Source organism: Siphateles boraxobius, unplaced genomic scaffold (genome assembly GCF_051911475.1).
Source record: "Siphateles boraxobius isolate OS27281-9 unplaced genomic scaffold, OSU_SipBor_1 47, whole genome shotgun sequence".
In the NCBI taxonomy this organism is placed as follows: domain Eukaryota; kingdom Metazoa; phylum Chordata; class Actinopteri; order Cypriniformes; family Leuciscidae; genus Siphateles; species Siphateles boraxobius.
The window spans coordinates 2,622,501-2,637,500 of record NW_027509108.1 but is presented as its reverse complement, the minus strand read 5'-3'; the positions used below and the strand labels follow the sequence as shown (position 1 = coordinate 2,637,500).

Sequence of the window (15,000 nt, the reverse complement as noted above, 5' to 3'; positions counted from 1 at the left end):
TGTGCGTGGTACACCTGCAGAATAAGCTGGTCCAGTTTTGAGGTGAAATCACATGGTGAAAGAACAATGTTTGAGGTTGAAGCCTTTCAAGCGGCTCGGGTTCGGGCTTTTACCGGCGGCACGTTTCACACGTGTTCTCAGAGCAGAAACACACACACACACACACATACTGCAAGAAAATAAAGATTAAAGCTTGAACATCTTTTGTTTTGATGCACAGAAGCAGAAGATCACCTAAATGTTCCACTGCCTCGCAAGCGCTTCGATCTCCCTCAGGAAATGAAAAGATGTTCAGCAGTTTCTGTTGTTTAACTCTCATTTGAATTTGTTTTTGTTAATTTTAGTTTACTATGTAAAAAATCTTAAAAGCCGTAAGTTTAGTTCCTGCCTTATTTTTTTTAATGGCTGTAAAAAATAATTTCAACTTAAATTATTTAAAAAATGTACTTAAAAAAAATTTAGTTGAATCTCGTATAACTTGAGTTGAAATTGCTTAAATTATTTTGATGAGTTAAAGTAATGTAAAACATGTTGCCATTGCTCATATTTTTTACAGTGTAATTTTGTTTGTCGTTTTATTCTGTTTTTTTATAATGCTATTTAGGTCTATTTATATTTATATTTATTTCAGTTTTAGTTTTGATTTATTTCCAGTTTATTTTTAGTGCTTTCAACTTTCTAAGCTTTTTTCCAACTAATATTTATATTTATATTTTATTTTAGCTTTTCAATCGAATTTAGTTGAATCTCATAACATATAAAAACAGCTGAAATTGTTTAAATTATTTTATTTTGATGAGTTTGTCATTAATCGAGTATAATTTTTATTAATTTCGTCATTTCATTTTATCAGGTTTTTTTTTTAAAATATTGCTATTTGGGTTTCATTTATTTTTATTCCACTTTTAGTTATTTATTTCTAGTTTATAAGTTAATTAGTCTTAAGTTTAAGTTTTTCAACAAATATATTTTATTTTATTTTGGCTTTATTTCAATAAACAGAAATGTTTTTAATACATTTCTGTGTGTGTGTGTGTGTGTGTGTGTGTGTGTGTGTGTGTGTGTGTGAGTGTGTGTGTGTGTGTGTGTGTGTGTGTGTGTGTGTGTGTGTGTGTGTGTATGTTTGTGCGAGAGCTTGTGTGACAGTGATAATGATAATGACAACAGGAGATGCACGGATCTGCTCTCTGGGCATGATGGGAACATGTGCGGCTGAATACTAATACACATCACACAGTAACAACAACAACAACAACAGCAGCATCACTGGCTGTGTGTGTGTGTGTGTGTGTGTGTGTGTGTGTGTGTGTGTGTGTGTGTGTGTGTGTGTGTGTGTGTGTGTGTGCAGGGTGGGAAATTAACTTTTTTGCCCACCAGCCACAGTGGCTGGTTGATGCCCAATTTTACCAGCCACTTTTTCCGGAATTCAAATTTATAAAAGAAAGTGCACTAGCATGTTTTGAATTGCTTCAATCATTTTTTTTATTATTAATACAAAATTAATACATAATAAATCATGGCAGTGCACTTGATATGAGACTTGGATGACTCATGCTCTTTTATTGACTCTATTTTAAGATTAGTTGTTCCTCTAACGAACGAATTGTTTGCATTTTCGGATGACGCATAGTTTCGACAGTAAGTACAGTGCATGGACTGTTCGACGGGAAGGTAGGCTAACCATTCCCTCGTTTTCCCTTCGTCATCAATGTGCCACTTGTTTGCCACTTGTTCCTTCTCTTTTTATTTACTTTGCCCTCAGCAGTTTGTACATTCATAGCTACTGCTGACTCCGCGGCGGGCCCCTTAACATATGTCGCCACGTTTTTTTAATTTTCCTTTCGTCTGTAGGCTACCTCAGCTCAGCTATATGTGTCACGGTCCGTTCAGCGCTGTGTCCGTGACACACAGTGCTGAAAACCAATCAAATTAGTTACTCGACAAAAGTGCATTATTGTTACTTAGCAACAGCATTCTTTGACAAAAGCTGTCCAATCCATTACAGGGAATATTTTAAGTAGTAACCAATAAAAATATGTTTTACAATCTACCCGCCACTATGGCTGGTATACAAGGCAAAGTCACCCGCCACTTTGAAAAAGTACCCGCCATTGGCTGGTGGCGGGTGCTAATTTCCCACCCTGTGTGTGTAGGTGTGTGTGTGTGTGTGTGTGTGTGTGTGTGTGTGTGTGTGTGTGTGTGTGCGTGGTACACCTGCAGAATAAGCTGGTCCAGTTTTGAGGTGAAATCACATGGTGAAAGAACAATGTTTGAGGTTGAAGCCTTTCAAGCGGCTCGGGTTCGGGCTTTTACCGGCGGCACGTTTCACACGTGTTCTCAGAGCAGAAACACACACACACACACACATACTGCAAGAAAATAAAGATTAAAGCTTGAACATCTTTTGTTTTGATGCACAGAAGCAGAAGATCACCTAAATGTTCCACTGCCTCGCAAGCGCTTCGATCTCCCTCAGGAAATGAAAAGATGTTCAGCAGTTTCTGTTGTTTAACTCTCATTTGAATTTGTTTTTGTTAATTTTAGTTTACTATGTAAAAAATCTTAAAAGCCGTAAGTTTAGTTCCTGCCTTATTTTTTTTAATGGCTGTAAAAAATAATTTCAACTTAAATTATTTAAAAAATGTACTTAAAAAAAATTTAGTTGAATCTCGTATAACTTGAGTTGAAATTGCTTAAATTATTTTGATGAGTTAAAGTAATGTAAAACATGTTGCCATTGCTCATATTTTTTACAGTGTAATTTTGTTTGTCGTTTTATTCTGTTTTTTTATAATGCTATTTAGGTCTATTTATATTTATATTTATTTCAGTTTTAGTTTTGATTTATTTCCAGTTTATTTTTAGTGCTTTCAACTTTCTAAGCTTTTTTCCAACTAATATTTATATTTATATTTTATTTTAGCTTTTCAATCGAATTTAGTTGAATCTCATAACATATAAAAACAGCTGAAATTGTTTAAATTATTTTATTTTGATGAGTTTGTCATTAATCGAGTATAATTTTTATTAATTTCGTCATTTCATTTTATCAGGTTTTTTTTTTAAAATATTGCTATTTGGGTTTCATTTATTTTTATTCCACTTTTAGTTATTTATTTCTAGTTTATAAGTTAATTAGTCTTAAGTTTAAGTTTTTCAACAAATATATTTTATTTTATTTTGGCTTTATTTCAATAAACAGAAATGTTTTTAATACATTTCTGTGTGTGTGTGTGTGTGTGTGTGTGTGTGTGTGTGTGTGTGTGTGTGTGTGTGTGTGTGTGTGTGTGTGTGTGTGTGTGTGTGTGTGTGTGTGTGTGTGTGTGTGTGTGTGTGTGTCTTACAGGACTGAAGTCTCTCCGCATGTCCTTTAGTTGATGAAGTCGCTGCTGAAGGTACACACTTTGATCCCAGCCACTGTTGAGCGCCTCACACACCACATTACCTACAAACACACACCATTACCTATAAACACCACACAAACACATTCAAGGGAATTACACTAGCTCTCCTGCAATCTGTGTGTTATGTACGTGGCGATTGTGTATGGGGGTAGAATTGTTCCATTATTCCAAATAAATAGATTATGTTCCACAAATAAATGTAAAGAGATTCACAAAGAATTATAAAACTCACAAATAAATAGAATGAGATTTTCAAATAAAAAATATATTTACAAATGTTGTTTATACCACAAACACAACTCTACCTGGCGTTTATTTGTGAACCGTTTTTTGTAAATCCCCTCACGCATTTGTGGATTTTGAAACACTTCTAGCGTCGACGTGCAGACAAATCCACAAATAAGTGGACTCCACCCACCCTTTACCTAAGCCAATCAGATAACGGCCACATTGTGCTGACCAATCGTAGCACGTTCTCGCTACAACCAATCACGTTAGGCTTTACACTCGGGGTGGTCTTGCCCTGAAATAACTTTGCTCGTTTATCTGCATTGGCTCAAATAGGAAGTGTAGGCTAAGAAAGACCCATAATATTGCTTCAGTAAAATGTTTAAAATTTGGATTTCGTTAGAGTTAGACCATGAGACTGCGCATCAAGCCAAGACACATTTATATGAGCCTTTGAAAATGCCAGAGATACAGCGCTTGCGTTATGGGAACAACGCGTTATGGAAGCGTCACGTTATTCATGATAAAACAGAAAAGCATCAATACGTTGCTGACTAATGAATAACTGGATCCAACCGCGTGATACATACGCGAGTTTGTGTAATATTGAGGAAATTACTGTCACAACAGCTTTTCCCACTTCTTCAGTCAAGTTTTAAATAGCAGGTCCGTGGATCTAATGATTAAGGGCGTTTTCACACCTGAAAGTCCACACCAAGGTCCGAACCAAAGTTCATGTTTTGATACATTTTGACTTTCAGAAAGTTTTGGTTTGGTTTCACACTGCAATTATGCGAGCACACTAAAGAACTTTACGTGACATACTTGCGTCCTGTCGTCATCATCTATGTGGGCTGCATCTCGACATTGATTGGTTTGTAAATGGACATGCGTCTGACGTCAGCGTGTTGTCAATCTGGCGGGTAACTTTGACAACATGAATGAACAGACGCATATCGTTGCAACTGTATTGTTATTTTTATGGCATAATTACCTGCAGCACCAACTACACACAAGGCTAGTTCAAATTCGCCAAATGAACGTCCTCGTCGTTTGAACATTTTATCGTCGCCGGCAGGAAAGGAGAAGACTGCAAGCAATCATGCAAGCTCTTTTTTTTCTGCGTTTTTTCCAGTTGACTTCTAATTATGTCATCAGACCATACTTCAATTAAAAACCTCGTCTCCTCCTCTCCCCATGTGCGTACGGCTCATTTTTCCTGCCACCTTCTGTTTTTTCGGCTATGCGGGAACCACCGGAACTTCCTGTAAAAGGTCTGAAAGTCCGAACCATACAGAAATGCTTTCACACTAGAAACGAACCAAACCTTTGTTCAGTTTGATCCGGACCGAGACTACCTCTTTTCGTCGGACCAAATTCATCTGTTTGGTCCGGACCGTGGTCCGGGGGAGGTTTCACACCTGTAATTTTGATTCGGACCAAACTGAAAAGTCCGAAAGTCCGGACCAAACAAGGTAGGTGTGAAAGGGCCCTAAATATAGGCTATAACATGCATTTAAAAGTGAAATGCCCAGCAGACAGCAGCGATTTGAATTTATCCGTTAAAACGCTTGATCACACAAATAATATTTCATATGAATCAGACTTAATAATTGTATTGTAAAAGTTACTTACAGCATCCAATATAAATGCAAATATATATTTTTTCAGCATTATCCACTCAAAACCCAAGTAGACACGCTGTTACATCTTCAATGATGGTCATTTGGGCTGATATTTTGTATTCTACATAATATTTATATCCTATAGCTAGCTATTTGTCACAACGATTGTGCTTTAAAAGACAAAATCGTCCGTTTTGTAATGTATTACATCGTGTCTACCCCGTGCGAGGCTTTCTACATTGGACAAACAAAGGAGCAAATGTGCAAATGATGTGTCCTCCGTGTAGTTGCGTGTAGTAGCCGCTACTTCAGAAGAAGAACGGGCATCCGTTTACCATCAGTGAATCATCGTATCGCGCTGCGCCGCGTCCAGTGTAGACACTATCACGAATTATGAATTTTCATGTAGCCAGCATAGTCATTAAAGAAGATTATACGTCACATATCTTCAGGTAAGAAAACAGACGTCATGGGCAAAATGTGTTAACATTGCAAACATGTTAGTTTTACATGATTTGAAACTGCTACGGCAGGGAAGATAATCGGCTTTGCTTTTGACGCGCCGCTTGACTCCGGTAGAGAGGGTGTTAAGATGCTCGGGATCTGTGATGATCATTTGTGTGTAATCCTGAGTTAATAATAAAGAATAATAAATATAAAGAAGCCTTAAACTCCAACAATCTTTTGGAAACGGGGTGTTTTAACCACACAAACAGCTAATTTGAATGAAGCTCCCATTACAGCTGCTTTCAGGGGTGCAAATATCTGCAGAATTAATCAGATCCAGTTCTCGCCCGAGTGTAAAGCCTAACGTGATTGGTTTTAGCGAGAACGTGCTACGATTGGTCAGCACAATGTGGTCGTGATCTGATTGGCTTAGGTAAAGGGTGGGTGGAGTCCACTTATTTGTGGATTTGTCTGCACGTCGACGCTAGAAGTGTTTCAAAATCCACAAATGCGTGAGGGGATTTACAAATGCACAGGAACCGATTCACAAATAAATGCCAGGCCAAGTTGTGTTTGTGGCATAAAACACATTTGTAAATATAGATTTTTAATTTATTTGTGAATTTATTTGTGAATTTGATATATTTTAATTTATTTGTGAATTTGATATATTTTTGTGAATCTCTTTACATTTATTTGTGGATCATAATCTGTTTATTTGGAATAATGGAACAATTCTCACCCCATAATTGTGTATTGATGAAAAGGCAGACAAACCGATTTCCTTTCCTTTGACTGAATCAATCTGCAAATGACCTTGTTATTCATTACAAAGCGGCGTCTCCAGACGGTACATCAACAACAGTCTGATCTCATGTCATTCATTTAATAGCCTATAACCTCACTGGATCCTCATAAAATAAACTAGGCATTCATCTGAGAGACTGTTGCTATAGAGAACGGATTACAAGAGTTGTGCTGTTGTTTACAAATCCATCCGTGAAAAATGTTGATTTTCTCAAGACACACGTTTGCCGTCTGTTGCTGTCATAGTTATGTAACGTCTGATTCTGAGAAAAAGCCTGATTCTGTCACGTGTGTCGAGCTTGTGGCGTCGCACAACAAAAACAGGCTGTGAAACTGCTAGAATGTCGTTTTGAAGACAATATAAATATGTTTTTTATAAATGTGAAATTTAATTAAGCCTGACATTTGAAAGAGTCAGAATCTCACTTGTTAAATGGAAGAGTTTGAACATTTAGACAGAATATTAAAAAGAAAAACGTTTGCATGTGTTTTTTGTTGAGTATCATATTTGATACATCAGGCTTTTATGGCTCATACAGTATGATATAGTGAGAATATGGCAAACTGAGCAAAACTACGCAATTTGGTGCAGATGCTGATGTTTATATGGACAAAAAGTTGAATGAAATTCTTATGCTTGTGATGTAAAAACACAAGATATTTATAAAAGTACAGCAGATACTTACATAAATTGCTTTGTAGTTTTAAAACATAATGCAATACTAAGATAATTGAGAGATGAACAAAAAACCTCCATCAAAAGACTGATGGATCATATTTGACGACTCCAGATTTTTCTATAAAATGATGTATGGATAATAATCAAGTAAACCTCAGCTGCTTCAGTCCAGTAAGTGTTCATCTTGAAACAATATCAAAGTCTTTCTTACATTTGCTTTATGAAAATAAAAGACACGTGAAGCACGAGCTGAAGGTGGATGTCTCTACAATTAAAAGAGCTTTTACTTTTGATAAAGTGTGAACTATCGCTCAAACGACAGAAAGCATGCAGTGAACTGTGTACAACAGGGTTTCTGCAAAGTTTTGATCTTGTTGACTATTTAGAGGCCTTAGAAATGCATGTATCAGATAAGATACAGGCTTTATAGGGTTAATAAATAATAATAATTTCAACAGGGATTACACTCAAGTGTCCAAACACCTCCAATGTAACTGTTTTCCTCAGTAAAAATCAATGCAACATATTTCAGTACAATACTATTTTTTATTTTCAGGAAATTTAACAGTACTCATGCAAATGAATGCAATAATTTTGAACCATTTTGATTCCACAACTTTTACAATACAATTAATTAATCCATAGTTTGTTCTAATAAATAAATATTTTTCAATTAACCCCTTCATTGCTGTGTGACTTTTCTGAATCGTGGCGCTGATTTGTACATCGTACCTCCAAAAAAAAAAACATTTTTTTTTTATCTCCCATTAATTTCTATGGTGGGCCACGAAGAGTGTGACTATTTAACCCTTTCACATAGCAAGTGCCACAAAAGTCACCAAGAGTCAAACCATTCCGATGAAGTAAAAACGGGTTAAAAAAAGAAAAGTTAAAAAGGAGAGTTAAGGGTTGGTTCACACAGAGACACGGGCAGAGGTCTGGGGAAAAACCGCAAGGTCTCCAGACTTTTAAGTTGAATTTAATTGATGTTAGTTAGCTGAATTAATTTGATTTTAACTTGAGCGCCGTGTTTTTAGAACGGGATGTCGTACTGCAAAAGATGCCAACGGTCAAACACATCAGTCTAGAGCTCGTTTACATAGAAAAACAATGGAAAGGCAATGCATTGGAATGGAAAACCGTGGCGTTGAAAGCTCACCTGACTCGAGGCGCGTGGCGGCCGTGTGTCCGATGCGTGTGACGTCTGGAGGGTTTCCTCTCTCGCTCAGTGTGAGAGTGGCTGTGATCCCGCTCATCTCGTCTCCGTAACGCTGCGGGAGACTCCAGAACTCACGGCCCACACGCCGACCCTGAAAACACACACACACACCAGGAACACGCCTGGAGCGTTAGCAACATGCTGAACGCAGGACAGCTCATCAAACACTGTGACTTTATATTTATGTGCTTTCATCCAAACTGACTCGCGATACATTGAAGATACACAAATATTAGCCTTTATGTGTGACTTTACAGTTATTGAACTGAATCAACACTGGTTTTAAAATATCTATAAAGCACTATTTAAATAAAAATTACTTGATTTGACTTATTTTTGGAAATAAACTACTTTTGCTGCTAATAGATCCTTTTGATGCTGAAAATTCAGCTTTGAATCACAGGAACAAAATATACTTTACAATGTGTTACAATGGTTATATTGAATTGTACAAATATTTTACAAAATATTATCTTATTTTTTATCAAATTGGTGAGTAGAAAAGACTTCTTTTCAAAACAAAGTCTTCCCGATCACAAACTGTTGAATGCTAACTATATAATTAAGCCTAGAATAAAATGTTAGGAAATACCTCAGATCTTAATTAAGATCAAAAATTCATTACCAGAGCAAATTGCACACAAAATTTTAAATCTCAGTGCATTTTTGTTCTGGCTTTGTTTCAGCGTGTAAGTGAAATGAACCACTGCAGGACAGTTCTGCACTATAAAATCAATAAATATAAGAAGCAACACAAATAACTCCTTCCTAGAAACAGGTATTAGTCGTGAACAGAGAAAACTGTGAGTGATTCAACAGATCCACAGGATTTACTTCAGCCCACATGCTGTGATATAATATAAAACATGGGAAAGCTCGTCAGTGTCCTCCACTACTGCGAACAGGCCTGTAAATGAGATGTATCACCTGACACGTGTGTAAACGCAGTATAAAGCGAGCCTCACATGTCCTCTGTGTATCAGATCCCTCTGTTCCTGTATCTGTCTGAAACTGCCGGCGCGGTTCATCAGTAGAGACGCCGCCGGCTTCTGCAGGAACCCTGAAACACACACAGTGTGAGAGCACTGTCTCTTTGTGTTGAGCTTTTGACCAGATGAATATCATCATAACACACCATTACAGGATATAATCCGGTTACAAAACCCCCCGCGTGTGGAGTCAGGTTGTGTGCTTTATGTAAGGATAATAAAGGTGCGCTATAGGAAATGGCCTTTGATGCGGTCTGGAGTGGGTTGCAGTCTTTACTGACTCATCGCTTTAGCAAAGCTTCTCCATAGATGGACACCAGACTGCAGGACTAGTTATATAAAGATCCGCATCCCGTCAGATACAGTGTATAGTTTCAGCGGTCTGAGAGCAGTTCAACACAACACATCTAACAAATATGTGCAAATACGAGATCTAGTGGGAAGTATGGGTGTGATGAAACCCTCATGTCATGATTCAATACATATCACGAAACTGAACTCATGATACCATATTATATGACATATGATAAAATGCTAAATTTGGTATTGCATTGTGGGTGTAAATGAATAGGCTTGGATTCGGTACTGATAACCTAATGCACAGGACAACAGAGACACCAGAATAAAAAAAAAATCATGAAAATGCAGAATAATGTTAGACTAATATGCTTTCACTCTGACAAGATATATTTAAAATAATGTAGGCCACATTTTACTGGTAACATCAGACATTTGGCATTATCAGGACCCACATATATTCCACCATTGCATTATTATACATTATATCCAACATTGTACATAGTAGTTTAATGTAGTACTGACACTAAAACTCTGAAAACTTGAATTTTTTCCTCACAGTCATTTTTATTTTGGGTGAACTAAACACAATACACATTGTCACTATCCACGATACATACTGTTACACCCCTACTGGGAAACAGTTAAATTCAGCACTGAATTCTCTGTTATAAACCACATCAGATTAAACAGCGCTGATGTGGAAAGCAGGAGAAACATAGTGCCAGGAATGAACAAGTTATAGAAGGCTTTTCAATCCACAAATCAGAAATATTCACCATGGATTTAATGTAGCAACGCTAACTGTAACCATGGTTTTGTGGCAGAATGTTTTGTTTACGTTATTCATCTTTGATGAATTTTTACATTTTTGTTGTTTGTACAACCTTTTGAGAGTGAAATTCACAAAGGAATTCACACTTTTTCCAGCAATTCATTTCATTTCATTTTAATTTCATTTATTGGTTTATTTTACAGGGACAGTGCTCATTAATTAACAGTAAAATAACTGTAAATGAGCCAGAGTTAGCTCAACAGGCTAATTTTCATCTGTTGTCCCTGGCCAGTTATTATTAAGGCAACCTAAAATCAAGATATAAAAACAAAAAATGACTTTTTACAGTCCACAAATAATGACAACATAGAAAAGTAATGATAAGACAAGTACAACACACAATAATAAGTAACAAGCAACATCAGCACACAACATAGGCTAAAAAATGAGAGATAACCAAGTTTGACACAAGACAATCTGCTAGCAAGCAACAATTTTCAGTAGGCAGTCAGTAGTCTAATGTGCACATATCTGATTATCAATTAGCCAGTTCTTAAGCTGACCAGTAAAAGAACGATACGTGTTTACTTCAAAGCTCTTTATTTTTATTGTGATGATTTGTAAAACTATAAGTTTAAAGATATAGGAAAATAAACTTCTTGGCAAACAAACACTTTTTTTTGAAAAATATATGAAATGATACTATAACCAGTAGATGGCAGCAGAGGATTGTCACTTATTGACATATTAGCCACTTTCACTCCCATATGGAAAAAAAGTAGGAAGACACAAAGTTTTGTGTAAAACAAATTTTTTTTTTCAAATTGTGACTGAATTACTCCTTTTATAATCACTGAATCTACTGGTCAGTTTACCTTGACACTATAAAAGAACAATAATACATATAATAAAAGTACAATAATTAAATTCTCCCTATAAAAATTTGTTTATTGAACATTACTGTTATTAATCAAAGTTAACATGTAATATTATTAGTAACTGCACTTAATAACGCAAAACAATAGTAATGTTTTGATTAAATTAACTTTATAATAACTTTATGACCTATATGCAGTTTTTTTTAAATAATCACTATAAATCTAATTTCTTTCGAAAGCAGAACGGAATTTAAATGTACTATCAAATTTAGGCTAGTTAATGCTAATTTAAAAGAATCAGATTAATTTCATTAATATCATAAGAGCCCAGATTAATTTTGACAGGCCAAAAATACATTTTGTACCCTAATACTGAGAAACACGATAGACAGACTCACGTGAAATGAAGTCCTGCTGTCTGCGTCTCTCGGTCATGTGACGATACCAGTGCTGGAGGGCGTGGCTCTGGTGGCTCCGCCCCATTTCTGGAAGCTCTTCGGCTTCATCATCGCTGTCATTCACAGTCTCCACCACTAGAGGGAGGAGTTTCTGTGCCTCTGGAATCCGCTGTACAAGCTGAAGAGAACTACATTTAAGAATAACAGTCCTGCATCTTGAAAAAAAAACCTCTAACATTAACTAATTTAATGATGACGAGTTAAAAAAATATCAATAAAAACGTTCCAGCATGTACAGCTTTCAAATTATATGCATCAGCATTGATCAACTCTTCAAAATAAAAGCAGCCAAATATTTAAAAAAAAGGTTTTAATGACAAAAATAACTATTCAAAATCTATTATTTAAATTAGCAATCAGCAAAGGAGTTTGTTTAAAAACTCTATTTAATGTCAAAGAACTTTACATAAACAAGTTTACAATGAGCAAATAAGCTTTTTCACAAAATCTGTAATTTTCTGTCGCTGTTTGGATGTAGTAAAACACCCTCAGATGTAGCAGAAAATATTCTTCTGTCATTGGCCATAATTATAACCTTCAAATCAGGATTAGGCAATAAAATAATGTCACATATGTGCAAATCATCTGAGAGTTGAACAGAAAGTTGTCCCTGCTAAGAGGAAGATATGAATCATGTCTTTGTGGCAGTTTTTCTGGTCAATAAGGGGCAATATGATACCATAAAAAAGGTTGTTGAAAGCAAAAATGCAACAAAATGAACCATATTTTGAGAGCAAAAGTGACGTGCTGGAGTAAAACAACTATTTTTGGAATCAACACCCCGAAACAAATAAGAAACAAGCATTGCATTTCATTCAGCAAACATGATGCAGGGAAACGTAATTATTAAAACACCACAAACGTCTGTCAGGCCCTGTTTGGTTTCCGATTTCCACAACTCTCACCTCCGTCTCCCCTCGCAGCTGCATCTCTGTCCTAAAATCCTCCAGGCTTCCCAGAATGCTGTGCGGCAGCACCATCCCCTGCGCGTCAAACCGCGGCCCACCGGGACCTACAGGCACAGAGAGCGAGTCACAAACATCCATCACACTGAACTTCCTGTTCAAAGCCACACGCACCCACCTGAATATTCAAATGAGGGAGGCGGAGTCTCATCATCTTGTGGGAGGGGCCTCGCTACGGTAACCCGGACCTTTCTGCCGACCTCGTCTGGGGGGCGTGTCTTACGCACGTACACGCGGGTCATGGATTTGGGCTTCTGGGACTCAGTAGGTGGTTTAGGGACTCGCAGCTGCACAGAACGAAGCAAAAACACATGTTATACACTACCTGTCAAAAATGTGGGGTCGCTAAGATTTTTAATTTTTTCAAAAGAAGTCTCTTCTTCTCACCAAGGCTGCATTTATTAGATTAAAAATACACACAAATACTGTGAAAATATTATTTCAATTTAAAGGGTTAGTTCACCCAAAAATGAAAATTAAGTCATTAATTACTCACCCCCATGCTGTACCAACCCCGTAAGACCTTCGTTCATCTTCGGATCACAAATGAAGATATTTTTGATTAAATCTGAGAGGTGGATCACTGCTACATAGGCTGCCAGAGGGAATGAAACTTGACGGCCCAGAAAGTCATTAAAGAACATGTTTAAATATTCCATGTGCCTACAGTGGCTCAACTATAAGTTTATCAAGCGACGAGAATACTTTTGTTTAAAAAAAAAACATAAATAACGACTTTATTCGACTACTCCTTTTCTTCCTTGTCGGCCTGAGACGAAAGTTCAAGAGATTTCCACGACGCATGCGCGAGAACTGAGAAGAGGACGTTCTTCTTCTAATACTTCTTGTTCAGTTCTCGCGCATGCGTCGTGGAAATCTCTTGAACTCTCGTCTCAGGCCCACAAGGAAGAAAAGGAATAGTCAAATAAAGTCGTTATTTATGTTTTTTTCCCCGCACAAAAAGTATTCTCGTCGCTTGATAAACTTATAGTTGAGCCACTGTAGGCACATGGAATATTTAAACATGTTCTTTAATGACTTTCTGGGCCGTCAAGTTTCATTCCCTCTGGCAGCCTATGTAGCAGTGATCCACCTCTCAGATTTAATCAAAAATATCTTCATTTGTGTTCCGAAGATGAACGAAGGTCTTACGGGGTTGGTACAGCATGGGGGTGAGTAATTAATGACTTAATTTTCATTTTTGGGTGAACTAACCCTTTAAAATAACTGTTTTGTATTTTAATATATTTTAAAATGTAATTTATTCCTGTGATCAAAGCTGAATTTTCAACATCATTACTCCAGTCTGCACAGTCACATTATCCTTCAGAAATCCTTCTAATGTGTTGATTTACAGCGTGTGTGAAACGCTGAGTGGAGTGTGTAGGGGGTGTAACTCACCCGCTCCAGGTCTTGTGTTGTGATGGCCAGACTCTGGATGTCGTGTCCGTTCAGAGCCAGGCTGTGATCTTCCTCACACACACACGATGATGATGAGGAGGAGGAGATCTCCTCGCAGCTTCTCATGAGCTTCTTATCTGACACACGAGAAGAGAAGAGAAGAGAAGCAGAGCTGATGACGGTTACAATTTCATTTTGTGACATTTAATGTCGTTCATTTCAAAATTTCTGACATTTGCCCATAAATACTTGCTGTAATTATTTAATAAGACATAAATAGTGTGAAGTGCACAATTTTTTTAAATTAAATACAGTATTGGTGAGCAGAGACTCCTTTCAAAAAATAGTGAAACATTATTATAATTTAAAATAACTGTTTTCTATGTGTATAGTAAAATATAATTTATTCTTGTGATCAACACATTGTATTCTTTGTCAACTTCTTGAGAAATTGAATTTTCAGCATCATTACTCTCTTCAGTGTCACATGATCCTTCAGAAATCATTTTAATATTTGATGATCAAGAAACATTTGTGATTATTATTATGTTGACGCTGCTTCATATTTTTGAGGAAACTGTGATACTTTTTAACTCCCAGGAGTCTGTGATGAATAGAAAGTTCAAAAGAACAGCATTTATTTTAGATTTTGTCACTTTTGACCAATAAAAGTATTCATTTCTTTAAAATAAAAATCTCACTGACCCCTCACTTTGAAACTGTAGTGTGAATCTCCTTTCCTCATCAAATATACAACATATTCCAAACACTATTAGACAATAATATGATCAATCAAAACTCTACACACCCGCAATCAACAAACAACAT

At 36.6% G+C, this 15,000-nt stretch overlaps 2 protein-coding genes across 2 annotated transcripts in view; both read right to left on the bottom strand.

The window, feature by feature from the left end:
• Nucleotides 1-15,000, bottom strand: part of LOC143710510 (B-cell receptor CD22-like) — a 773,497-nt gene that overhangs the window by 683,630 nt on the left and 74,867 nt on the right. The gene's annotated exons all lie outside the window — the stretch shown is intronic.
• mycbpap (mycbp associated protein) overlaps nt 1-15,000 on the bottom strand; it is a 42,276-nt gene that overhangs the window by 21,003 nt on the left and 6,273 nt on the right. Inside the window, exons 2-8 of the mRNA XM_077201361.1 lie at nt 14,173-14,309; nt 12,890-13,058; nt 12,712-12,818; nt 11,747-11,924; nt 9,375-9,469; nt 8,350-8,500; nt 3,345-3,445 (exon numbers count right to left, since the gene is read on the bottom strand). Of these exons, the coding sequence (XP_077057476.1) occupies nt 3,345-3,445; nt 8,350-8,500; nt 9,375-9,469; nt 11,747-11,924; nt 12,712-12,818; nt 12,890-13,058; nt 14,173-14,309 (938 nt within the window). The remainder of the gene's footprint in view (nt 1-3,344; nt 3,446-8,349; nt 8,501-9,374; nt 9,470-11,746; nt 11,925-12,711; nt 12,819-12,889; nt 13,059-14,172; nt 14,310-15,000) is intronic.